Here is a 26,868-nt window from a genome sequence, read left to right on the forward strand (position 1 = left end):
ACACTTATCAGATACACCTAAAACACACAACTCACACACACCGCGAAGGAAAGGTACAATTCTGCCCCAAGGACAGAAAAACCTTGCCAATTAGGGACTGAACCTGTCCTTCGGGTCTCCCAACAAACAATGCCACACAACTTTACTTTTAATAATAACGCCATTTTATAACTAGTACTTCTCCGGCATTCGCCGTACAATGCCGTAACGCTATTATGAAGTAAATAAAAGGCAGAAAAGGAATTTTGACACACTCGTGGTCTCAGAAACAAAGAATATTATCCACAGAACAAAACTACGCCAGCCTGTGTCTAATATCATTTACTGAAAGAACTCATTACGTTATCTTGAACCAATCTCATAATATTACAGCATGAATGTTTTCGGTGATGCATCCTGTGTACATATAGAAAAATCTGGTATTTCTAACGCCGACAGCTGCTAATAAATATTTCTTTATTTCCAACCGTTTTCGATCTTCACATAATTCTCGGGTATCTTAAAGCTATACCTCAAGATGATGTAAAGATCAATGCCAGTAATGAATAAAGAATTATTTATCAGCCACTGTTTTTGCTTAAAATATGACGTTTTTCATATATGTACCTTGTAATACCGTGTAGGACCTCCCTCTGCCCGGTGTTGTGCTGCAGCTTGACGAGGCATGCACTCAACAAGTCGTTAGGAGTCCCTCGGAGAATATTGAGCCACGCTGCCTCTATATGCATACATAATAGTGAAAGTGCTGCCGGTGCAGGATTTTATGCACGAACTGACCCCACGATTATGTCTCATAAATGATTGCTAGGATTCATGTCCGGCGATCTGGCTGGCCAACTCATTCGCTCGCAGTATCCAGACTATTCTTAAAACGAACGGCGGACAATTGTAGCCCGGTGACATGGCGCATTGTCACTGATGAAATGAAGTCCATAAAAGGCTGCAATTGGTCTCCAAGCAGCCAAAAATTGCCATTTTCGGTCATAATCGGTCCAGTTTGACCAGAGGACCCAGTGCATTTTATGTAAACACAGCTCACATTATTGTGGAGCCACCCCCAGCTTGCACAATACCTCCTTGACAACGTAGGTCCATGACTTCGTGAGCTCTGCGCCAAATTCGAACCCTGTCATCAGCTCCTACCAACCGAAAACGGGACTCATCTGATTACGACACGGTTTTCCGGTCTTCTAGGGTCCAGCCGAGCCCAGGAGCGGTGCTGCAGGTGGTCTCCCGCTGTTTGCAAAGGTACTCACGTCAGTCGTCTGCTTCCATAGCCCATTAACACCCAATTTCGATGCACTGCCACGTCGCACGTCTCACATTGATATCTGGTGTTATTTCACGCAGTGTTGCTTGTCCTTTACCACTGACAACTCTACCCAAACGCCGCTGCTCTGGTCGTTAAGCGAAGGCCATCGTTCACTGCGTTGTCCGTGGTGAGAGGTAATGCCTGAAATTTTGTATTCCCGGCACACTTTTGACACTGAATTCCCTAACGATTGCCGAAATGGATTGTCCCATATGTCTAGATACAATTACTATTGTGCTTTCAGAGTCTGTTAATTCCTGTCGGGCAGCCATAATCACCTCGGCCACCTTTTCGCATGAATCACCTGAATACAAACGACAGCTCCGCCAATACTACTGCCGTCTGTGTATGTACACTACTCGCCCTTAAAATTGCTACACCACGAAGATGACTTGCTACAGACGCGAAATTTAACCGGCAGGAAGAAGATGCTGTGATATGCAAATGATTAGCCTTTCAGAGCATTCACACAAGGTTGGCGCCGGTGGCGACACCTACAACATGCTGACATGAGGAAAGTTTCCAACCGATTTCTCATACACAAATAGGAGTTGACCGGCGTTCGTTGTTGTGATGTCTCGTGTAAGGAGGAGAAATGCGAGCCATCACGTTTCCGACTTCGATAAAGGTCGGATTGTAGCCTATCGCGATTGCGGTTTATCGTATCGCGACATTGCTGCTCGCGTTGGTCGAGATCCAATGACTGTTAACAGAATATGGAATCGGTGGGTTCAAGAGGGTAATACGGATCGCCGTGCTGGATCAGAATGGCCTCGTATCGCTAGCAGTCGAGATGACAGGCATCTTATCCACATGGCTGTAACGGATCGTGCAGCCACGTCTCGATCCCAGAGTCAACAGATGAGGACGTTTGCAAGACAACAACCATCTGCACGAACGGTTCGACGACGTTTGCAGCAGCATGGACTATCAGCTCGGAGACCATGCCTGCGGTTACCCTTGACGCTGCATCAGAGACAGGAACGCCTGCGATAGTGTCCTCAACGATGAACCTGGGTGCACGAATGGCAAAACGTCATTTTTTCGGATGAATCGAGGTTCTGTTTACAGCATCCCTGTTTGGCGACATCGCGGTGAACGCACATTGGAAGCGTGTATTCGTCATCGCCATACTGCCATAACATCTGGTGTGATGGTATGGGGTGCCATTGGTTACACGTCTCGGTCACCTCTTGTTCGCATTGACGGCACTTTGAACAGTGGACGTTACATTTCACTTGTGTTACGACCCGTGGCTCTACCCTTAATTCGATCCCTGCGAAACCCTACATTGCAGCAGGATAATGCACGACCGCATGTCGCAGGTCCCGTACGGGCCTTTCTGGATACAGAAAATGTTTGACTGCTGCCCTGGCCAGCACATTCTCCAGATCTCTCACCAACAGAAAACGTCTGGTCAATGGTGGCCGAGCAACTGGCTCGTCGCAATACGCCAGTCGCTACTCTTGATGAACTGTGGTATCGTGTTGAAGCTGCATGGGCAGCTATACCTGTACATGCCATCCAAGCTCTGTTTGACTCAATGCCCAGGCGTATCACGGCCGTTATTAATGATTTCTCAGGATCTATGCACTGTAATTGCGTTAAAATGTAATCACATGTCAGTTCTAGTATAATATATTTGTCCAATGAATACCCGTTTTCATCTGCATATCTTCTTGGTGAAGCAATTTTAATGGTCAGTAGTGTACATGTCGCTGTCCCATGACTTTTGTCACCTGAGTGTATACCGAATGAAGTGAAGATTACCAGCTGCGCAACCAGTAAGCACGGCATGCATATTTCACACAATCGTTGCTTGCATGTGTTAATTTCACATAGAACTATTAGAACAAAAAAGACCTTTTTTATCAGAGCCAACGAATTTTTGCGTTTTCGTAGCTTTCCCCTAAACGAAAGAGTTGAGGCGGGTGTGCGCGTGGTGCAGGAGCAGATGGCGCGGGAGAAGCTGGTGGCGGCGGCGGCGGCGGTGGCCACGCCGGGCCCCGCTGGCGGGGCGGGCGCCTCGCAGCCGGCGGCGCCGCAGCAGCCGCTGGCGCCCGTGTCGGGCCGCGTCCAGCTGCAGGTCTTCTACCACGACGAGCGCCGCGAGCTGGTCGTGTCGGTGCTCGCCGCAGACGACCTGCCCCCGCGCGACGACACCGGGTTCGGCACGCTGCCCGAGGCCTTCCTCAAGCTGCGCCTGCTGCCCGCCACGTGAGTAACCTCCACGCGCTGGCTACCCCCCTCTGTGGCCCTGTTTGTCTTTTTTCGTTTAATGAATTAAAATAAACAAAAATTGCTGAGGCCCACGACTGGAAATGCTGTTTTTTTCCGTTTAGTGACTTACATCACGTAGAATTAAGTACGCTTTTGTTTCTTTCTTATTTGAAAAAAAAAAAATGTTTAGCGTCTCGGCTTCTTAATTTTGCACCCCTTATTCGGAACCCCATAACAGTTTTTATTTACTTTTATTTTTAATGCTTCCATTTATCTATTCATGTCCGTGGAAGATTACTATACGATTGTATCTTATCAAATTAGGGGATACAAGTGTATTATATTAATTGCGAAATTACAACTGGATTTCACAATAAGTGTCACAGATGTGTTACATAATATATCTGTTTCTATGGTATGTTAACGAGTTGCTATCTTTTTAAAATTCTCATATTGTGATATTTCATTCTCATATCAATTAATTCTCATATTTCACCCATATACACTCCTGGAAATGGAAAAAAGAACACATTGACACCGGTGTGTCAGACCCACCATACTTGCTCCGGACACTGCGAGAGGGCTGTACAAGCAATGATCACACGCACGGCACAGCGGACACACCAGGAACCGCGGTGTTGGCCGTCGAATCGCGCTAGCTGCGCAGCATTTGTGCACCGCCGCCGTCAGTGTCAGCCAGTTTGCCGTGGCATACGGAGCTCCATCGCAGTCTTTAACACTGGTAGCATGCCGCGACAGCGTGGACGTGAACCGTATGTGCAGTTGACGGACTTTGAGCGAGGGCGTATAGTGAGCATGCGGGAGGCCGGGTGGACGTACCGCCGAATTGCTCAACACGTGGGGCGTGAGGTCTCCACAGTACATCGATGTTGTCGCCAGTGGTCGGCGGAAGGTGCACGTGCCCGTCGACCTGGGACCGGACCGCAGCGACGCACGGATACACGCCAAGACCGTAGGATCCTACGCAGTGCCATAGGGGACCGCACCGCCACTTCCCAGCAAATTAGGGACACTGTTGCTCCTGGGGTATCGGCGAGGACCATTCGCAACCGTCTCCATGAAGCTGGGCTACGGTCCCGCACACCGTTAGGCCGTCTTCCGCTCATGCCCCAACATCGTGCAGCCCGCCTCCAGTGGTGTCGCGACAGGCGTGAATGGAGGGACGAATGGAGACGTGTCGTCTTCAGCGATGAGAGTCGCTTCTGCCTTGGTGCCAATGATGGTCGTATGCGTGTTTGGCGCCGTGCAGGTGAGCGCCACAATCAGGACTGCATACGACCGAGGCACACAGGGCCAACACCCGGCATCATGGTGTGGGGAGCGATCTCCTACACTGGCCGTACACCACTGGTGATCGTCGAGGGGACACTGAATAGTGCACGGTACATCCAAACCGTCATCGAACCCATCTCTCTACCATTCCTAGACCGGCAATGGAACTTGCTGTTCCAACAGGACAATGCACGTCCGCATGTATCCCGTGCCACCCAACGTGCTCTAGAAGGTGTAAGTCAACTACCCTGGCCAGGAAGATCTCCGGATCTGTCCCCCATTGAGCATGTTTGGGACTGGATGAAGCGTCGTCTCACGCGGTCTGCACGTCCAGCACGAACGCTAGTCCAACTGAGGCGCCAGGTGGAAATGGCATGGCAAGCCGTTCCACAGGACTACATCCAGCATCTCTACGATCGTCTCCATGGGAGAATAGCAGCCTGCATTGCTGCGAAAGGTGGATATACACTGTACTAGTGCCGACATTGTGCATGCTCTGTTGCCTGTGTCTATGTGCCTGTGGTTCTGTCAGTGTGATCATGTGATGTATCTGACCCCAGGAATGTGTCAATAAAGTTTCCCCTTCCTGGGACAATGGATTCACGGTGTTCTTATTTCAATTTCCAGGAGTGTATTTATTCTCCAGGAAGATTTGGTGAATTCCTTTGCATGATACCGGTCGTATAAAAACTGGAAACACTGATATTCCTAACACCACGAGCATCGTGCCAAGGCAGGTTTGCCACAGTGACATTTATTCGTAAAAATCGCACTCGGGAAAGAAACATCGTTAATATTCGTGATGATTTCGAGCGTTTGCAATTATTTCGCGCCAAACCATGTATGACGGATCACTTTTCCGAAAACTGGTGCTTGCAATTGATCATGAACCAAGATACACTGCAGGAACTTCACCAAAAGCACTTTTCAAATAATTTTCTCTCTTTTTTAATTCATTCATCTGACGTACAGTTAGTAGATGAATAAGGACAACGTTTTATCGGTATACACTGGGAAATATTCGTGCAATAATCTTCTGCAGACGTGGGTATACAAATGAAAACCAAAAATAAAAGTAATAGTCGGGTTTCGAACGCGGGGCGCAAAATTGAAAACGCCATGGTGCTGACCACTATGCACATAAAGTACCTGGAAAACACCTCGAAAACCGTGATAGTCGTTTGTTTCAGAAACGGTCGAGTATCTAAGAATAAGCCGAGACACGTGTATAGACTATCTTGTGGTGGGGCAACCACAGCTGTCAGTATTCATCTTGGGTATTAACAACCGCTTCAGCTGTAGTTAGTCCTTTGTTACTGGATCACTACCGGTTTCGTGGCACTAGAAGTCACGTCTTCAGGTGAACATCTGTACGAAAATAAATCCAGAAGGAATAACCCTAAGACATACACTGGTATAGTAAATTATTTCAAGATTTTTTAAAAAAATTAAATATTAAAAACTTTTACACGAGAATATCAAAATGTTACTAATCACATGACTAAAACATTAGAGCGGAAGAATTCGGAATCTTTTTATCCGACACTCGTTGTCCGCCAAAACAAAACACCGCTAAAAGACGATGTGTCACAGAACAAAAACAGCCAAATTCCAATGTAGTAGATGGCTCCTACACAAAATGGTTCAAATGGCTCTGGGCACTATGGTACTTAACATCTGAGATCATCAGTCCCCTAGACTTAGAACTACTGAAACCTAGCTAACCTAAGGACACCACACTCATCCATGTCCGAGGCAGGATTCGAATCTGCGACCGTAGCACCAGCGCGGTTCCAGGCTGAAGCGTCTAGAACCGCTTGGCCACAGCCGCCAGCGGCTCCTACACAAATGGTGAATAAAAACAGGAATATTGGGATAAAAAGTACAAAACTTTTTTGAAAAACAGTCTGTAGAATATCAACGTGATAGTGGCAGCTGACATTTTTCGTTAATAACGCCCGTAAGTTATGCTCAAACTAGAGCTTAAAAGAGGAACATCATATACGTATATGTGGGCAACGAAACATATGTGCCGGCAGAGTTCACTGAATAAACCTTAAAACTTTAATACATTAAATTTCTAATAATTATTCTTTAGTAAAAATGCTTCAAAAAATTCTTCACCTTGAATCCAAGATTGTAGTGAATTTTGATACTCATTAACAGTAGATAAAATTTAAGGAAATTTACAAAAATTTTAAAAACATACTTGCAACGAAGAGGTGGAAAACCTAAGATAATAAGACGGATGCATAGGAAGTAGGGAAGCAAGGTGAGGAAAATCGAAAAGCCGAGGAGTGAAAAAAAAGGACTGGGTGAAGAAAGTGTAGAATATTATGTCCACTCACTTAAGGCAATGTAAATTTGGCAAAATGCTACGATGTCTCAACTCCGTTTGTCCATTCAGGATTTGGTGTGGAAAACGACAAATGGATCTCATAATTTCTAACTCCCCCAGGACACTTAAAGTGTGGCCCTTAGTTATGGTGAGATCGGTGACGAAATGCCTCTGCTGACGAAGGTGGGTACTCAAGGCAGATTTTGAGCAAGAAACCCTAAGATGTTCTTCGAAGCTGGTGCTAAATCTCCTGCCTGTTTGTCCGATACACCGCATGGGGCAATCATTGCAAATGATGCAATACACCCCGGTTGCATTATATTGTATTTGGAACAAGCGGAATGTTCTTTGTGCCTATACTTTGTGCCAACGTTATTTGGAATGAAGAAAGCCGGTTCAATACTTTTAAACCTCAACTGTCTGCCGATCCTTTCGGAGCTATTGTCGAAATATATAATTTTATGATACGTAATACCACCTGTCTTCCGACTACCGGAGTAATATTTTTCTGTTGTCGAATTATAAATGCAATATAAGTTTAAATGACAAAAATATATTTTTGATACGATATAATTACAGTTTAATAGTTTTCGGATTTTTTTTCTCTTTACTTGTACTGTGAAACATTGCCTCCTGCCAGATTTCATGATTTTGGGGCCCTGCAGCGTACGCTATATTTTTTTATGAGTGAGTTTACAACTATCAAAATATATGACATAAATGACTAAATATGTAATTATTTCCTTGGCTTAGAAGCTTAAACGTTTTACACCGCCTACGGACCATAGACCTTAGTAAGAGAGATACATTTTAACTTTGCACGTCTGCCGGTTTTTGACAGGAAATGGCATTAACAGACAGAAATTATCAAAGAAATTTTCGAGTGAAACAATTAGAAATTAACAATTTTCGTATTTTTTTCTTCTACTTCTACCGCAAATTTCGTGATTCTAGGTCAACGAGGAATACCCTGTGGCGTGCTTGTGAGTATCAAAACTTTTTTGGTCTCATTGACTTAGAAGCTTAAACGTTTTACATCGCCAAGCTACCGTATGCCTTGGTACGTGAGATACGTTTCAACTTGATACGTCTACTTGTTCCTGAGAAAAAGGGGTCTCAACAGAGGGACATACAGACGGATAACAAAATGATTTTGTAAGCATTCTGTTTTAAAGGAATAAGGAACCCAAAATCTAACGGGAACACTGATTGTGCTGATCATACGCGGAGATGACTGCAACAAATAGCAGCCCTACCATTCATACGATCACAGATCTGTGCTCACAAACGTAGTACTGAGTTAAATACCAATGATGAAATAACGCTTCGATTTTGTATCACGTCAATTTTCTTGTAAACCGGAAAAGAAAAGACTCAAAGAGTTTGAGAAGATGTGATACATAAATATGTTGAAAATTAGGTAGGCATAAGAAATGAGGAGGTTCTCTGCAGTATCGTCGAGAAGAACATGTGGAAAACAATGAGAAGAAGAAGAGACAGAATAATACGATAAATACTAAGACATCAAGTAATAACTTTCATGGTACTTAAGGAACCTGTAGAGAGTAAAAACAATAGGGAAAGACAGAAATTCCAATATGTTCCGAAAATACTTGACGAAGATGGTTGCGGGTGAGGCACAGCAGAGGAAATGTGTCATGCAGCACCAAATGTCAGAGACTGTCGACACAAAGAAATATTACACTAGAGCGACGAACTAAGTATTAATGAACTCAATTATTACTATTAGAGTAAAGCATTTTATATATGTTTCTATGCGAATCAGTCACATTAATGTGACCACCGCCTAAGTTCGGCGTCAACGTGCAATAACCACTCATAGACGGCAGGTGGCAGCACCACATATGAATGCAGCCATTGTTTTACCGCTGGTGCACATACGAAATGGAACGAGTACATGACCTTCATTATCATCTCACTAGCAATTAACAACGTCTCATGCCGAAGCCATGATTGAAGATGTAAAACAAAGAAATTCATCCACTGATTATCGTGAATGTAACCCTCGGAATATTTAGTGGATACAGTAAAGTGCTATTGGCACAAGATGTTGTTTTATTTGTGCATTGTTATATGAATTAAAAGCTTCCTAAGCAAGTCGTAATGGGTGAAAACCATTCATATTTTGGGAAATAGATAAGGCACGATATGCTCTCACACACATCTGTCCGTCTTCTGTAGAAGTTGTAAGCCGTTAAAATAAAACAACTGTTCTGTGAGATTAAGAAAGGTCGACCAACAATAGCAAATTTCCTCACCTCATCTGCGGATAAAACGGTATTTGATTTTCAGGAACGAGCAACACGTCGTCAAGTCGAGCGTGGCAGAGCCGACGCAAAACCCAATCTGGAACGCAACCTTCGACTTTCCCAACGTGCCGGGTGAGGACCTGATGGAGCGCAGTCTAGAGGTCACCCTCTGGGACTTCTGCCCCGACCGTGACAGCGTCTTCCTCGGTGAGTGCTGTGCTGCATTGCCGTCATATATGACTCTTTCGACATGTACCAACTTGTAGATTGAGTATTTTATAGTTGGCCAATTATAAAAAAAAGTTTGTCATTTTCCAATTTTCCATAGTCAGTATAATGTTCTCACTGTCTTTGCAATAAAGAAATAACATTAAAACACACCCAGGAGTGAACACCAAAGCTGCTGTTGTATACATTCCCAGTTCGTTTTACACTTAGCTGCTCGTGTGACATACAAAGTTTTCGAGACTGATTCCACATATTGTGGAGGTATTTTTGTGCTACTACATTGTAGGCGAATGCAGTCAGATAGCGCTACTTACCGAATCGTGGTTTTACAAACGGGATCAAGTTAACTATACGACGTAAGGCGTTGACTACGACGGATGTCATGATCAACACAGCAGCTTTGACATAACAATTTTCCTGCGCATTTAGAAACATAACATATCCCAGATTCCTGAAATTCTGAAAAATTCTGATTTATTTTTCATAGAATAATTAATGTATCGCGCCTTCTTTCACGGGTCCGCAGCTCGTGGTCTCGAGGTCACTTTTTCCCTTTCCGAGCACGGGGTCCCGGGTTCGACTACCGGCGGAGTCAGGGATTTTCACCTGCCTCGAGATGACTGGGTGTTTGTGTTGGACTCATCATTTCATCATCCTTCATGCAAGTGGGGAGATTGGAATGAACAAAGCTTGGGAATTTGTACGGGTGCCGATAACCTCGCAGTTGAGCTCCCCACAATCCAAACATCATCGTCATTTCTTACACGGAAAAAATTCAGTGTAACGATATAAATGACCCGTAATAGGAAATGGAAGTTGTGCTGGCTTAACATACTTGTCTTTCTGAGTACCTTTGTTTCCGATACGCACCGCATAACGAAGTGGCTGACTATGATATGATAAGCCCGTTAAATTAATCGTGGCACTATAGCTTATTACATTTGAGGTATATAGTTTGAGTGAAGTTCTCGTTACGTTATGTATATCCCTCATTATTTTTCATTATTTTCTGTTTCGCTACAGTTCGTGAGCCTTACCTATCTTCCCGGAGTCTCGAATTTGTTACGGTGGTTCAGCTTCATTGTGATAACGATTTAAGATAACAGGTTGAATCGTATAGCTTATCTTCCACAATAAACGTCGCATTTGATGTGGACAGGTGTACTGAAAAAAGACAGAACATACAACAGCCCGATAAACCACACTACGCCTAACACGTATTTTCGAATTCCGATGTGGACAAATTAATTATGAAGCATAATATGTAGTAAAGAGAGGAGTTATGATACCAAGTCGAGCCCCGATGACACATCAGCTGCGTCTAGTTGTGTTGGAATGCTTTTCACCTGTGAAAGTTGTTTTTATTTATTTATTCGTTGTTTCCATTCCCCGATTTGGGTGGAGGTCCGACTGACAATGCCCATACTGCCACTCTTCGATTTTTTAGGTAAACAATAAAAAAACATTAAAAACATTGGTCGGAATGACGAGATGATACGTGCGGTATTGAAAACTGTAACGGTGATAGTACTGTCGGCTCCTGGAAACACTTTTTAGATGAGGGTTTTCGATGAAGATATGATTCGGTAAAAAGGTGATGTGAGAAGGGATTTAGAATGCCTATTGGAAAGAGTGAAACCAAGGTATGTTGGCGGAACCGGATTAATAGAAACGCAGTTATATAGTGAATGGGTGCATGGTGTCTTAATTTGGTGTGGTAGAAGATGATGGTTTTAGTTAATAGGATGGTTTGATCTGAGGAATAATTTTAGGGTCTAAGAGGGGATAGCGATTGAAATTAACTTAAATAATAACGTGGAATGTGAGAGATGTAAGGAAGTCGGGCTGTGGTGAGACAAGCACGTCAGGCAGCGTCCTCAGGCATTGGGAACGTTCTAGGGTATCATGATTCGATTTTGCAGGAAACATACCCTCAGAAAAGAATCCACATGTCTGACGAGGTATGGCAATTTCATCAGGTGATACTGGGTAATGGTGGGAAAGAGTAAAGGGAATGGAAACTTGGTAGGAGTACATGACGTTCAAGGATTTGAAGGGACAGGTAGATTTTGAAACAAGTGGAAATCCTTGTAACACTTGCTTAGGTGATGTAGCGGTATACAAAAAATAAAAATAATAAATTTTTTTGTTTGGTGGGTGATAATATTATTTAAAATTGTGATTTCCTGTTTCTGTTGTGGTACTTGATTTAAAGGGAAATGGTCATCATTAGCATTGGGTTCTGATTTTGGCTAGCATGAGACTGTTAAGCAAACTCAGTACCACCACAAGCACTTACTTTGGATTTACTGCGGTGCGTACGTAACAATTTTTGAAACAGTGCGCTACTCAGCGACTTCTAGGGTTAAGTTTGCGTGAGTGGCTGCTATTATTAATAAAAATCTACGTATATTATACGGAACGTTGTAATAAAAATTAGTTCTCAGGGGCCTGATGGTGACTACTTTAATTTTGTACCAATTTTAAAACGACAATTAATACTCGAGATATTTTTATTTTCATGAAAGGTAATAAATTGCTTTAATTATTTTTCATTAGCAAGACAAAGCTAAGGAGTTTCTCATCATCTGTCGTCAAGCGGCTAATCGAAATTTTACCGGACTCAATGCAACGAAAATATTAATGATTTAAGTTTTAAATTAATTTTACTGACTTTAGAACACTGAATGAGAAAAACAGAGAACTCTCCTGCATTAACGTTTACATTTAATAAAACATTTATTAAGAATAATTGTTTTGCCAGCGTAATGTCCGACCTAAACTGCTAGAGAAATTGTGGTCCCCTCCGGTGCACACGCTAAAACAAAAAATTTACACAAAATATTGATTCACTCATATGAGAGATGCGAGCCTTAAAAAAGGTACATGTTATTACACGGAAATATTGTTTATAATCTGAATAGTTTTACGGAACTTACACACAATTATATCCAGCGTACAATGGCACCTATCATCTATACAAGAATCGAAGACACGAGAGTGAATATCCTGATACAGTTTCTTTGGTCTTTTTCGTTGATTAACACAGATAAAATAAAGAAGGTTCTGTATCATTATCTCGGTAAAAATAATTTCTTTTTGTTCCAAATGTTAATATTCGTTGCACAAAACACAGCACACTTTAGCACTTCTAGCGTCATATGACGAATTATTCATCAGAATACAAAAACTCTGTTTCTTTTTTTTTAATAACTATATGTGGCGTACCGTCACAGTGAGAATGGAACGTGTGCGTTTCTTGCTGGTATATATCATAGTCAGAGAATTTATTTGGCATATTCGACTGGCTAAAAATTTCAGAAGTGTTAGTCTAGGGTGGCATTCTTCTGAACGGTTAGTGGGTGAGGGTGCCAAGTCAGCTATTAATCGAATGTTAGCCCAAAGGATTGAATGATTTTGACAAATTTCGCATTCGTGGACTGTGAGGAAGATATCTCACGTAGAGAAAGCTCCAGTGGTTTGCTCATGTATTTGCTGCCCGACTTTTTGCAAGACTGATGTGACTGTGGAAGACGTGACCTATGTCCTCCGGACCATCTGACTAAGTCCCTCGAGTCAGTAGGAAGCGGATGCCTTTCTGGTCACCATAATCGTTAGTAATCCTGAGGGAGGAACGTGATAAGCCATCTCTCTGTGAATAGCGTAAGGTTTTTCTGTGTGTAATCGCATATTAACTGTTTGTGTACCGCGTTTTTTGAGGAGGAGATTGAAGATAATATCAGCGTATGCCTAAAGGAGCGTAATAAATTGCCTAAAACCGACACTCAGACTGGATGGTGTACCGTAGCAATGGTCGCTAATGCAGTGTGCGGATTGACTACCGGTCTGGTTCAAATAAGTGTCTGGTAAACTCTATGCTCATTAAACTAAACGATGAGCTCTAAACTACTAACTTTAATATCACTGTGTATGAGTCTGTTTTTTCACTGTCTCTGATTCCGAAGAAAATGACGGTACAGTGTTTGCTAAGAAGTCTTTCGCGATGTAGTTCTCGGATAAAAAGTTCTCGATTTATTGTGTCAAGTTCGGATAAAATGCTGAGCTTTCAGTTGTTTCCTTCAACACCATTGTCAGACTTAGCTGCTGACGACGATGACAGAGGCAGTCATACAAAGCTCGGGATTTTATCTGACTTGCCAAGTAAACCGAGAACTTTTTACCCACGAGTAGATAGTTTGCTTAGGTGAGCTGCAAGCCTACAGGAGCAGTGACAGATGCATGGATTGTTGTCGACAGGCGAGTGCTCGGTGGAGCTGCAGAAGGCGTTCCTGGAGGACCGCCCGGTGTGGTACCGCCTGGAGGATCCCCGCAACCTGCGCGCCGCGGGCGGCAAATCACCGCAGGTGTCGCCACGTGGGTCCCTGGCCGGCGAGCTGGCCCAGCGGCTGCTGCGCAGGACAGACTTCCAGCAGAGGTCCTTCTCTGGTCAGTGCACACCTCCCACATCTCACTTGCCAATATTTCCGCAATGTCTCTAGCAAATATAGAAACTTTTCTTGTCTCGGATTTTTGCCTTTTCACAACCACTGGTCCAGGTTTTCTGTAGAGTATCTGAATTTCATATTTTTAACTTCCTCTTGCTTACTTTCAAAAATCAAGCGGATGCCATCAAATTTGGTGGAAGTGTTACTCCTCCACATGTTCATGCTTAAATGCGACGTGGGTCGCAACGTACTTACTCAGAATCTCATGCTCAGATCAGAGGTAATATGGGATTTGAGAGTATCCGTTCCTTGGTATCCAAGCGGCTACGTACTGGAGCGTAACGGCGATGGAGCCAAGCTGAGATTGTTCAGGTCTCTGTGGTTGCAGACGTTGGCCTAAGGAGGTAGATACAACGATGGTAAGAAAATGAGACTCTGGCTTCGCTTACTCGTCCGCTTTTCATTGCTTCTTCAGGAGTTTGCAATTAACATCCAGAAGAACACGGAAACTGGTTTACAACTCAGTAAATGTAAAGCATAGGTAAAGCTTACTGGATTCTCCAGTCAGTTACCAGAACAAATGATGACATCGGCCTATAACTTTATTAAGAGTCGAGTATACACAGCGTATGGTACTACAGACCAGTGGAAGTGGCAGATTCTATTGCTCTACTCAAAACCTTACGTTCAACTACTCGTCACAGTGATATTCATACATATAGTAAGTACATGTTGAAAAATTTACATTGGAAACCAATAACCTTAGACTAGGGCTATGGATGAGCTTTACTAGTCCTTATTAGAGTACAAGCTAAAATGAATATAAAGCTTACTCACATAGTTTCTACTGCAGGCTGTTGATCATCTGAGACTTGTGAATCTGAAACTCTTCTGCTCGCTGGAACTCTTCTCGGTCTGGAACCCTACCTTCCTCGATGTTTGAGGGCCTCTACACATGGCATATGTGACTATTTGCTTACAGATCGTACGTGAATGCGTCGCTTTTTACCTTCAATTCGCAGTCACTGAACGTAAAATCAGCGGTTTTCCCGTGCGTATCACCTCTAAAAGGACTGACGAAAGCAGAAATGCTTGTACCTAATATTCATACTTGGATGAGTTTTCTTTTTTTTCTGGTAATCCTGCGAGATTCGGTCATTAAACGACCTACCATTGGACGTGTTGCCGGAGACTTCGGTAGCATTTCCCGAGTGGTGTTATGCAGTAATTTTACTGCCTGTAGTTACCTACTGTTCTTTGCCTTGCCGTGTGTCTGTGGTACTTACGTACATTGGCTACCTCTTACTGCTGTGACTGCGAGAGGCGGTGCGTGCGTGTGTTCGCAGATGACAAGGAGAGCGACGAGCGGTCCGGGGGTTCCCCCGAGCCGAGCCTGCTGCACCCGGACCACGCGTGGCTGCTGGGCTCGGCGTGCAGCTCGCGGCGCGGCTCCAGCCAGTCTGAGCAGCTCGAGGTGGAGACCTACCAGCTGGGCAGGGACTTCTCGCGCTCGCTGCCCGGCTCCAGGAGGTCGTCCTTCCAGTCGCAGCAGGGCGACGCAGCCAAGGGCAAGTGTTTGCAAAAAAAAAGAAAAAGTTATCTTGTCACGAGACAATTTGACTCTTTCCATTGACGCAATCATATAAATGTTTTATACTGTTCAGCGGTATCGGCCGTAATTTACCATCGTCTCTAGTCTATTATTGTGACTAAGTCGAGGCATGTTAACCCTATCACAGTTGCAGGTTGTCTATGAAACAGGAAAAATTTTGTTTTCAGTATTTCACATAATTAGTGACCGAATTTAAAAATTTAAGATGCTGCCATAATCCGCTTATTAAAAGATGTAATCATAATATAGTTTAAAACAATAAGACAAGTGTTACAGTTTGAAACTGTGTATGTATTATGAGGAAACACAATTTATGGCGCGCAGGTACCCCGAATACATTCACCCATTATTTGAGAATGACAGCGCCCGCATCTCGTGGTCGTGTGGTAGCGTTCTCGCTTCCCACGCTCGGGTTCCCGGGTTCGATTCCCGGCAGGGTCAGGGATTTTCTCTGCCTCGTGATGGCTGGGTGTTGTGTGATGTCCTTAGGTTAGTTAGGTTTAAGTAGTTCTAAGTTCTATAGGACTGATGACCATAGAGGTTAAGTCCCATAGTGCTCGGAGCCATTTGAACCATTTTTTTTTTTTTTTTTTTGAGAAGGACAGCAGTTAGTAGCTTCCAACAAACTATAAACATAATTTCAAACAGTTACAAAACTGTGATTCTTCAGTTTCTCACGGCGTATTTGTTGCTCGAACAGTCCACGGGTATACTGCCGGCTCATAGTGTCCAACGGGCGCAATATTTCGGCGATCAGACATGTCGCCATCGTCAGGTGCGCTGACGAACTGAGCTTCTGAGGGCGGGCGGCTGATTTGGGGCAGCGTTATAAGGGAGGCTATCGAAATTCGCACCAGGGAAAATCTTATCAACCGAGATTACGGCTACAATCTCAGCAAGGCTTGGGACCCGGCACTGAATGTAATTAAGAAGACTCTCAGCAAGAAGTACGAACTGGCGACCAGGGCGGACGTAGCAAGCACATCGACGCTACGACAGATTCCGACGCCCACGTCTTCGCGACCGCCGGCGCGCGGACGCGGGCAGCGAAGAGAGCGGCCCGCGGGGGGGAGGGGGGATTTAAATCGGCCGCCCGCCCTCAGGAGCTTAGTTCGTCAGCGCACCTGACCATGGCGACATGTCTGATCGCCGAAATATTGTGCCCGTTGGACACTATGAACCGGTAGTGTACCCGTGGACTGTTCGAGCATTTACAAAACAATTTTCTCGTTAACACCTCCCAATCGCCCCTACCCCAACCCCCTTCCCCATCCAAATAACCAGGAGTTTGAAGCTATTTTGTGTTTGGGAGTTCGATTCTTTAACGAATCGAAGGTTTACTGATCAGAAGAATTGGATCAGCACCAGAATGGCCTCCAAGTAACGCTTTTTTGGAATCTATTCAGGACTGTGTCGAAACTGATTATTTCATCTGGTGCCTGCAGCCTCTCGCGCGCAGATGCCGAATTTGGAGCTTAAAAGATTAGCACCAGTCCACTCTATTCCACTACTTGTCAGACAAAGCGTTACTTGGAACTAGGGGCGTAAACTCGGTAATGAGGGCGCAGGGCGAGTTCCTAACATGAGGACGACATTCCCTCCTGTCCCCAGTCCGTTCTCAAGACAACAAAAAATCGCGCACACATCGTTTCTCACAGCAGATTTTTGCGAGGTATAAGGTGTCTTGCTTCGAGTATAGCCGGTTAAGGTTTTCAACATCTGTTAATCTCTCTCTTTCTTCAGCTGCACAGTCCTGTGACCGTACACACCGCCATTCTCCTATTCAGTTAACTGTTAGCTGTATAGAACGTAAGCATTTTTTTTTAATTTTTCGATGGACATCGTCTTTTCGCCATTAAATTTATTGGAAAATAGATCATTGCTGACAATGCCGGAAAGACGACGTCCTTCAAGAAATTCATATTGGGTGTGTACCGCAAGCACCATAAGCTATTTTTTTAAATATTTGTAGCTTGGGAAAATGACAGTCAGCTTTTACAACAGTTGTAGTTTCTCTTTGATACATCAGGACTGCTGTGAATATTATGTCAGCGTAGCTCGGTGTCAGATCTGCTTAACCTTGCTCTCGCTGGAGACTTTCCTTAATTATGCGGTAATTACTTTCCGCATGTTCTGCAACAGTAAACAACAAATGGTGAAGTGACGCTGCTCCAACCGATACAGGGTTCCCTAGCACACCGTTCCTTAACACCAATTTAAGACGAACGATTAACGGGATTTATGAATGTGTTCGTCCTTAGTCACACGAAATATGAAGGCAACTGTGAAGTAATACAGTAATTGTGTGGTGAAATGTTAGCACTCAGAAGGCAAGCCGTCAACAAGTTCTATCAATCCGTGGCTGGAAAAACGCAGGAATAAAATCGATTGCATCTTCCTCCAAACGAACAGCCTAAATTATCATAGGCGCAAACGTGTAATGAATATGCGTATTTTCCACAAGCTCCAGTCCATATTCAGGGTAATATGATTTCGCAAACTAGTCATCTACACTGCTTATCGTGGCTTGTCTGAAGCAGTCTATCTCGGAGAAGCTTTTCCTTTAAAAATCCTGTAATTACAGAAAAAATCGGACTACTACAAACTATCCATTCATCTACGAAATTTCATGCCAAGTGCACTTCTGTATACGCTCCTCTAGTTAATTTTGGGCCACTGGAATTTTAGAACATTGGCGTCTTGAAACATTCTTTTCCGAAGCACATATCATAAGCAGTAATAAGTTTTATAAGAATTTCTAACCAATAATACATAGCTTTCATACATGCCGATCCACACTGACGGAAACAAATATCGTAACACCAAAAAGGAGTTGTCCGACACAAACGAACTTTGCCAGGCGCGTTTCTACATCTGGAAAATGATGTATGTTCAGATTTCGTGACAGTCGAACAAGAGTGGCGCTAGTATCATCACTACGGGATGCAAATCAGGTTTGCTTTAAATACACGCTGTGACTGTCTTGAACGTTATTTACCTTTAAGACTGGACATGGTGAGTTGATGTTAGTCAAGATTGCCTTTAAAGTGACAAAAACGCTATTACCAACACCTCACTGAGTTTGAATGAGGTCGTCCAATAAAGCTGCGAGAAGTTGGATGTTCCTTCTGCCATATTGAACCCAAAGACTTAGCAGGAATGTAGCCACTGATGATCGCCGTCAGTTGTGGTCACGAGAATTTTCGGTCGCAAGAAGATCTGACTCCGGACGGAGACGTGGCACTACAGAGAGGGAACGTTATCATGTTCAGACTATGGATCTCGTGAATCGTATTGCATCTGCAGCAGCAATATGACCAGCAGTTGGCACCACTGTGACGCAACGAACTGTTACAAAACGGTTAATTCAAAAACATCTTCGAGACAGACGATCAGTAACGTGCATTCCAGTGATACCATACCACCGCCGTTTGCTACTTCTTATGGGAGGGCAGGGTAGAAGTCTGCTGCATTTTCTAACGAAAGCTGGCTCTGCCTCTGTGCCAGTGGTGGCCTTGTACTGGTTAGAAATAGGCCAGTTGAGAGACTGGAACCAACCTGCGTGCGTGCTCGACATAATGAACCTGTGTATCTATCTGTGCATATGGTTAAAAAATTGTCTTCTAGTTTTAACCAGTACTTGGAGAAAGCTTTTGACAATGTTGACTGGAATACTCTCTTTCAAATTCTGAAGGTGGCAAGGGTAAAATACAACGAGTGAAAGGCTATTTACAATTTGTACAGAAACCAGATGGCTGTTATAAGACTCGAGGGGCATGAAAGGGAAGCAGTGGTTGGGAAGGGAGTGAGACGGGTTGTAGTCTCTCCCCGATGCTATTCAAGCAGTAAAGGAAACAAAAGAAAAGTTCGGAGTAGGTATTAAAATCCATGGAGAAGAAATAAAAACTTTGAGGTTCGCCGATGACATTGTAATTTTGTCAGAGACAGCAAAGGACCTGGAAGAGCAGTTGAACAGAATGGACAGTGTCTTGAAAGGAGGGTATAACATGAACATCAACAAAAGCAAAACGAGGATAATGGAATATAGTCGAATTAAGTCGGGTGATGCTGAGGGAATTAGATTAGGAAATGAGACACTTAAAGTAGAAAAGGAGTTTTACTATTTGGGGAGCAGAATAACTGATGATGGTCGAAGTAGAGAGGATATAAAATGTAGACTGGCAATGGCAAGGAAAGCGTTTCTCAAGAAAAAAAAAATTGTTAACATCGAGTATTGATTTAAGTGTCAGGTAGTCGTTTCTGAAAGTATTTGTATGGATTGTAGCCATGTATGGAAGTGAAACATGGACGATAAATAGTTTAGACAAAAAGAGAATAGAAGTTTTCGAAATGTGGTGCTACAGAAGAATGCTGAAGATTAGATGGGTAGATCACATTACTAATGAGGAGGTATTGAATAGAATTGGGGAGAAGAGGAGTTTGTGGCATAACTTAACTAAAAGAAGGGATCGGTTGGTAGGACATGTTCTGAGGCATCAAGGGATCACCAATTTAGTACTGGAGGGCAGCGTGGAGGGTAAAAATCGTAGAGGGAGACCAAGAGATGAATACACTAAGCAGATTCAGAAGGATGTAGGCTGCAGTAGGTACTGGGAGATGAAGAAGCTTGCACAGGATAGACTAGCATGGAGAGTGTAAGGGGTCTGTAGGCCCTTACTATAAGTTTTGCGACAGCACAGGTCGACAGGACAAACAATCGATAGTGTGCGTCGGGTGGCGAGAGCGAGAGCGAGTGTTGAGACAGTAGTGTGGTACGCGCTGCGGGCCGAGCCGGGTGGAGGTCTGTTGCTGGAATGCAAGACCGTACCGACAAAGGGAGTGGCCATCGCCGTGGTTTAGCCCCTTTGTGTTAGAAATATACGGGAAAGTGAAAAAGTATAATTACTAGTGTGATTCAGTGATTTTTTTTGTGCCGCTATTTGTAATTACGCGTCTACCGCGCCGGCATTATTTGGATTGCAGTGTTGGATTGCAGTGTTGGATTGTAGTGTTGGATTACAATGATTGAAATTGCGTGTGACGATAAGGAATAACGAAAGGACCTGTGCTGAGATTAGCCGTTATTAATTCTGTACGACGAAGGCAGTGGCTGTCTCTTTACTTTGTGTTTTTGTGATGAATATAGGTCGTTGATTAATGAAGCTGTGTTGTTGTTCTTCTTGCCACCAGACATTTTATTATTACAGCGTTCGAGAAGGACAAATATGGAATGTAACAACTCCGTAGCAGTCCAATCCGATTGCCAGCCCCATTAGGTACACGGTCACATTAATTAATGTCTGTTTTGGGTTGCTATCAGATCACGATCGAGCGGGATAAGTCAGTAAGATCAAACCGGAGTGTTACACCCTTGGCTTACCGTGTAAGGACAAGTGCAATTTTCGGACGAATCGTAAAGAACAGTAGGTAAATTTATCTTGCTTAACACGAAAAAAAAAATATTTTTTCAATTTTGGATAGAGACAGAGCATAAACTTTCAAATCGCGACAAGAATCACTGCATTTTTTAACAATACGAAGTAATAATATCTTACGATTGTGACTAAACTTTTTCTTGCCATTTTAGATGAGAATAATAGTGTCAATAAACTGTGTTATAATGTGCAAATGCGTAAATCCACACGAAAAACTGTGAAATGTGAACTCCAAAGAAAGACACGTGTGAACATTATTACGACCAAACCGAGCCAAGAATTCATAACGAAAGTTTTAAAGAAGTGTTTAGTGATAATATTTTGACTGGAATTGCTTTTTAAATAGTGAAAATCGGACAGCTTCTTGTGGACCCATAAACTGTTATGTGGACGACAATTCGTGTGGCGACGCAATTGTTGAGTGACGTCACACAGACCCATGTAGCAGTTGTGCCAAAGAGTTTCGATCTGCGAGGTGATTTCACACGTCATCTCAACTACCTGTGCAAAGAGTAGTTCAAGTACAGACGCACTACACCGAGCGCCGTCCCGACATCTAGCAGCCGAACTACAAACTACGCCCGCCTGCAGCAACACGGAGCGGCAGGCTGAGGACTACGACGTCGTCCAGCCACAGCGAGCAGCGCGACTTCACGCAGTTCCGGATGCAGTACAGCGCCACGCCCACTTCAAACGTCAAAACATCGCGACTCGTGGTAACGTCAGTTGGTGAGAGGAGACGACTGGTTGACGTAACATTAAATTGAAATGTGCAGTTTTCGCGGTAAATAAACGTTTGTAAACTGAATTGCGTGTTAGGAAAAGTGCCCAATTGCAGTAATTTCCGAAAAGTTTGCCAAAAATAATCTGAAATTGAACATACTTATTTATGCATACTGCGCTGTCTAAATGATAATTATACAGATATGCTTATTGTTTTTGGGGGATTTTATATATATAGATTTTATGAATAGTATGATTTATCTTATTTAAAACATTTCACATAAGCTGTGTATGTGAAAATTAATATTTGAAGTGATTAGGTTTTGAGAGTTGTTATGTTCGATGCTCTTGCATATTGTATCAATTTAGGGATTAATTGAAGAATACTTCAGGTACTGTTTGTTTAGTTTCATGATAATTAGGAGTGTTTTGGGTTGCTAGAAGTTATTTTATATCCCTTGCCTGTGCATTAAAAATAAACAAACATGTCTACTGAAGATAAGCAGGTTTGTGAGGCAGTAGTTGAAAGGAAAGGGATAGGACAGGAAGACAGAGATGATTCGGGAATCAGTGATTATGGAGTGTTATTAGATAGCCCATTAGCACATTCAACCAGTTATCCCGAGACACCGGGACAAACAATGAGAAATAAGCCAGTTTCAGAGGATGCAGATATATGATCGATGTTGGCAGCCTTGCTAAAAGAGAGGGAAGAAAAGTTCCACAAATCACTAAAGAGTTTACAAGAGAATAACGCATCATTAGAGAAAAGTTTACAAGAAAACAATGCATCACTAAAGGAAGATTTACGAGAAAGAGAAGAAATATTCCACAAATCAGTAGAAAAAAGTTTACAAGAAAACAACGCATCACTAAAGGAAGATTTACGAAAATCATTAAGGGAAGATTTACAAGAAACTATAGCACAAGAAATCAAAACATCGCAGATGAAGATGGAATGTAGTCTGAAGAAGGAAATACAAGAATTAGAAGAACAACTGAAGATGGACATCAACGAGAGAGAGAGGAAGCTACAGAAGAGCATAGACCAAGTCCAGGGAGACGTGGAGAAGATGGAAGGAAAGTTAACAAAAAAGATGGAAGACGATATTGAAGAAACGAAAGCCGAATTGGGAGAAAGAATCAACGAAGTGGAAACAAATTGCAATCATCGAATCGCCGAGGTGACGCAAATGCAGAAACAATGTAATGATGCGGTTACGGGGATAGGAGATAGGCAAAACCAACTAGCTGTCAATCTGAGAAATGCTATAGCCGTGCAACGGGAAGAGGATAACAAGAGGGTTGCAATGGAGGTCAGGCAATTACAACAGGGATTGCAGCAATTGGAGAGCAAGACAGAAGAAATTGATAAACGAATTAGCAATGTCACTTTAACTGTTGGGGAGGGTAAAGTCGTTACCTTGATGAGCAGTGATAATCGGTACGTCCAAAATAATACAGGGCAGAAATTTAGACCGAAAGGAGGGTTTCACCCAATGATATTTATGAAGTGGTTAAAAGGAGTTTTCCCAGCACATCTTAAAGACTCAGACAAGATTCAATTTGCAATAGATAGAATGGAAGGTGAGGCCTTCACTTGGGGAGTCAGGAAGAAGGAAGGGACTACTAGTTATGATCAGTTTGAAGAGGAATTCTTGAAGAAATACTGGTCCAAAAGTCATCAGTGTGCAGCAATTGAGGACCTACTCCACCGCAAGTCACTTAATACATGGAGAGGAACGTTGAGAGAGTTTGCCGAACATTTGTGGGAATTGAACGAGACCTTGGAACAACCCCTGAGTGTTGACGTAATGATATCAGCAATAAAAAGAAGATTGAATCAGAGAATGCAGGAAACTGTATCCGGGAGCCTAATTAAAGATAGGGAGGCCTTGATGGAAATACTGGAACAGTTGGAATCTGTTCGATCACAGGAACACAATCAGGCTAATGATCGAAACCGAGGGGGAAGTACTGACCCAAGGAATCATTTTGGTAATTCATCAAATTATAGAGGAAGAGGTGGTGGCCATAGGTACAGGAACCATGGTGGTGAACGGCAATGGAGAAATGATTGGAGAAGGAGTGAAGAACCAAGAGATCATGAGAGAGGATGGGATAGGCGAATGAATGACACAGTGCATATAGAAGAGGCGGAAGGACCGGAAAACTGAATGACACTCCAGATGAGGTCCGGTCAGGAGTGAGAGTGACAAGGACCAGAGTAAACCTACTAAGAAACGACAATGGTGGAGATCTGAGAGAAGATCTACTGGAAGAAGGAAGTAGGATTCCCAAAGAACCCATGCTACCCATGATAGGAATAAGGCTATGTGGACTGAATGTCGAGGCATTAGTCGATACAGGAAGTGAAGCATGTGCAGTATCCAAGAGGTTATATGAACAGGTACTAAAAGCAAACATTAGCTTGCCTAGTTTCCCGGTGAGTGGAGTGAGGATTGTGAATGCGTTGGGTGCAAAGAGTAAACCTATTAAAGAACAAGTGTTGATTACCTTCGAGATAGAGGGAGAAGAATACGAAGCAACATTCTTGGTGGTGGCTGGATTGAACACATCAATTATTTTAGGGATAGATTGGTTGAACGAAGTTGATGCAGTAGTGAATTTTGATGAAGGTACTATCAAAGTCAAAGGAAGAAAGGGAGAAGAGATTAAGGTTTGCTGAGGGGAGTGCAATCGAAGAAGAGGAGGAATTCAGAAGGATAAATTTGTGTCATGAAGAGGAACCCACCACGGGATACGGGGAAGAGGAACTGGAAAAAGAAGTGTTGATGTACCTTGAGGGATTAGCACGAGAGGATAGACATGAAGAGGATAAGATCAATAAAAGTTGAAAGAGATGACACACCTAGATGAGGGGACTAAGAGGAAATTAGCCACAGTATTATACAGGTGTTGTAAGGTATTTTCTCAACGGCCAGGTATCATGAAAGGGGTGGAGTGTAAGCTAAAGATAAAAAACCATAAACCGTTCAATATAAAACAGTATTCCATTCCCCAGGCGAAACGAAGAGCAGTAGATGAAGAGATACAGAGGATGATGCACCTTGGTGTTATAGAAAGGGCCAACAGTCAGTATAACAACCCCCTATTTGTTGTTGATAAGAAGGATGGAAAGGTGAGGATAGTTTTGGATGCACGAACAGTGAACAAAATCATCGAGCCGGAGCGGAACAAACCTGAGACTATAGAAGAACTGATTCAAAAATTCCGAGGAGCAAAGGTGCTTAGTAGTATCGACTTAACTGCTGGTTACTGGCAAATACCATTGTCCACAGAGTCCCGCCAGTATACAGCATTTACTTATGGAGGGAGGTGCTATCAATTTAGTGTGTTGCCATTTGGGCTTAATGTGTCAGTGTCTGAATTCATAAGAGCGATGGATAAGATACTAGGCGAGGAGTTACTTAAAAAGGTCACCGTCTATGTGGATGACCTCTTGACAGCAAGTGAATCATGGGAAGAACATTTGAGTAGATTGGATGCAATCTTGGCAGCTTTTGAAACCGCAGGGGTAACTGTAAACCTGGACAAGTCGGAATTTGGCAAATCAAAGATAAAATTCCTTGGCCATATAATATCCAAGGAGGGTATCTATCCTGATCCTAGTAAAATGGAGGCTATTAGAAATTTTCCGACCCCCCATAGTAAGAAGCAGTTGCGAGCATTCTTTGGGGTCTGTGAGTTTTATAGAAAATTTGTCAAAGGATCGGTACTTAATGCCCCGAGTATGAGGGAATTGACCAAGGCGAGGATGCCATGGCATTGGAGTGCAGAGTGCCAAACCGAGTTTGAGAATATCAAGGAAGCAGTATATAGTGCAGACATATTGTACCACCCGGATTTTCCAAGGATTTTTATTTAGGAGCAGACAGCTCTGACTATGGACTAGGAATACATTTGTACCAAATGGAGAAGAGCGGGAATGGTGAGAGTGTAAGAACGATAGCGTTCGGTAGCAGAAGTTTAAATGCTTGGGAGAGGAAATATTCGATTACTGAAAGGGAGGCATTGGCAATTGTGTGGGGGTTTAAGCGTTTCCGGTATTATTTGGCCGGGAGGCATGTGAAAGTCGTGACTGACCATAATGCCCTTACATTTCTGACCACAAGCAAGTTGACGCATAGCAGACTAACGCGATGGGCCCTGGCATTACAAGACTATGACTTCAAGATAATTTATGAACCAGGAGCAACACACATAATACCGGATGCTTCGTCAAGATTACCAGCTGACTCGAGAGGAATGTTGGTGGATAGGCCAGAAGGAGAAGGAGTTAGAATTAACCTGATGAAGGGAGTACAATATGAAGAATTCATAAGGAAATTCCTGAAGAATGTGCGCAGGGAACAGAACGAGGACAAGAAATTAAAGACAATTAAAAACAAATACAGGTGTGCAGGAGAGGAAAGGATTCGCACATTTTATTATATTCATAATGGGATACTTTATAAAAGAAACAAGGAGAGTGAGGAGAACTGGAAACTCTGTGTGCCTGAGCATGTGGTAGAAAAATTAATTTGGTATACGCACTATAGTAATGCGTATTATGGACCAAAGAAGTGTCTGGAAAGGTTGAAGTTAGATTGTGCATTCAACAGCATGGGAAGGCGTATACGTAAGATACTGAGTACATGTGACACCTGTCAAAAATCCAAAACGACTACAGTACAGCACAAAGGATATATGCATACAATTGTACCAACAGCAATTAAGGACATAGTTGCAGTGGATCTCTTTGGGCCACTTCCTGCCTCACGAGGGAATTACACACAAATCTTAGTAGTGGAAGAACTGGTTTCCAAGTACATAAAATTTTACCCGTTGAAGAAAGCTACTAGTAGAGCCATTATTAACCGTTTTGAGAAAGACTATTTTCAAAAGGTGTGTATTCCTAAGCGAATTTTGAGTGATAATGGGTCACAATTTAGGTCAAAGGAGTGGGCAGAGATGCTAAATGAGCACGGA

The 26,868-nt window shown here is 43.2% G+C and overlaps 1 protein-coding gene across 1 annotated transcript in view; it reads left to right on the forward strand.

Annotated features, from left to right (window-relative positions):
* The window catches only part of LOC124606155 (regulating synaptic membrane exocytosis protein 2), a 282,872-nt gene that overhangs the window by 172,430 nt on the left and 83,574 nt on the right, over positions 1–26,868 (forward strand). Inside the window, exons 6-10 of the mRNA XM_047138120.1 lie at positions 3,360–3,529; positions 9,477–9,640; positions 13,919–14,107; positions 15,453–15,678; positions 26,684–26,697. Coding sequence (XP_046994076.1) covers positions 3,360–3,529; positions 9,477–9,640; positions 13,919–14,107; positions 15,453–15,678; positions 26,684–26,697 — 763 coding nt within the window. The remainder of the gene's footprint in view (positions 1–3,359; positions 3,530–9,476; positions 9,641–13,918; positions 14,108–15,452; positions 15,679–26,683; positions 26,698–26,868) is intronic.

Source organism: Schistocerca americana, chromosome 3 (assembly GCF_021461395.2).
Source record: "Schistocerca americana isolate TAMUIC-IGC-003095 chromosome 3, iqSchAmer2.1, whole genome shotgun sequence".
NCBI classification, from domain to species: domain Eukaryota; kingdom Metazoa; phylum Arthropoda; class Insecta; order Orthoptera; family Acrididae; genus Schistocerca; species Schistocerca americana.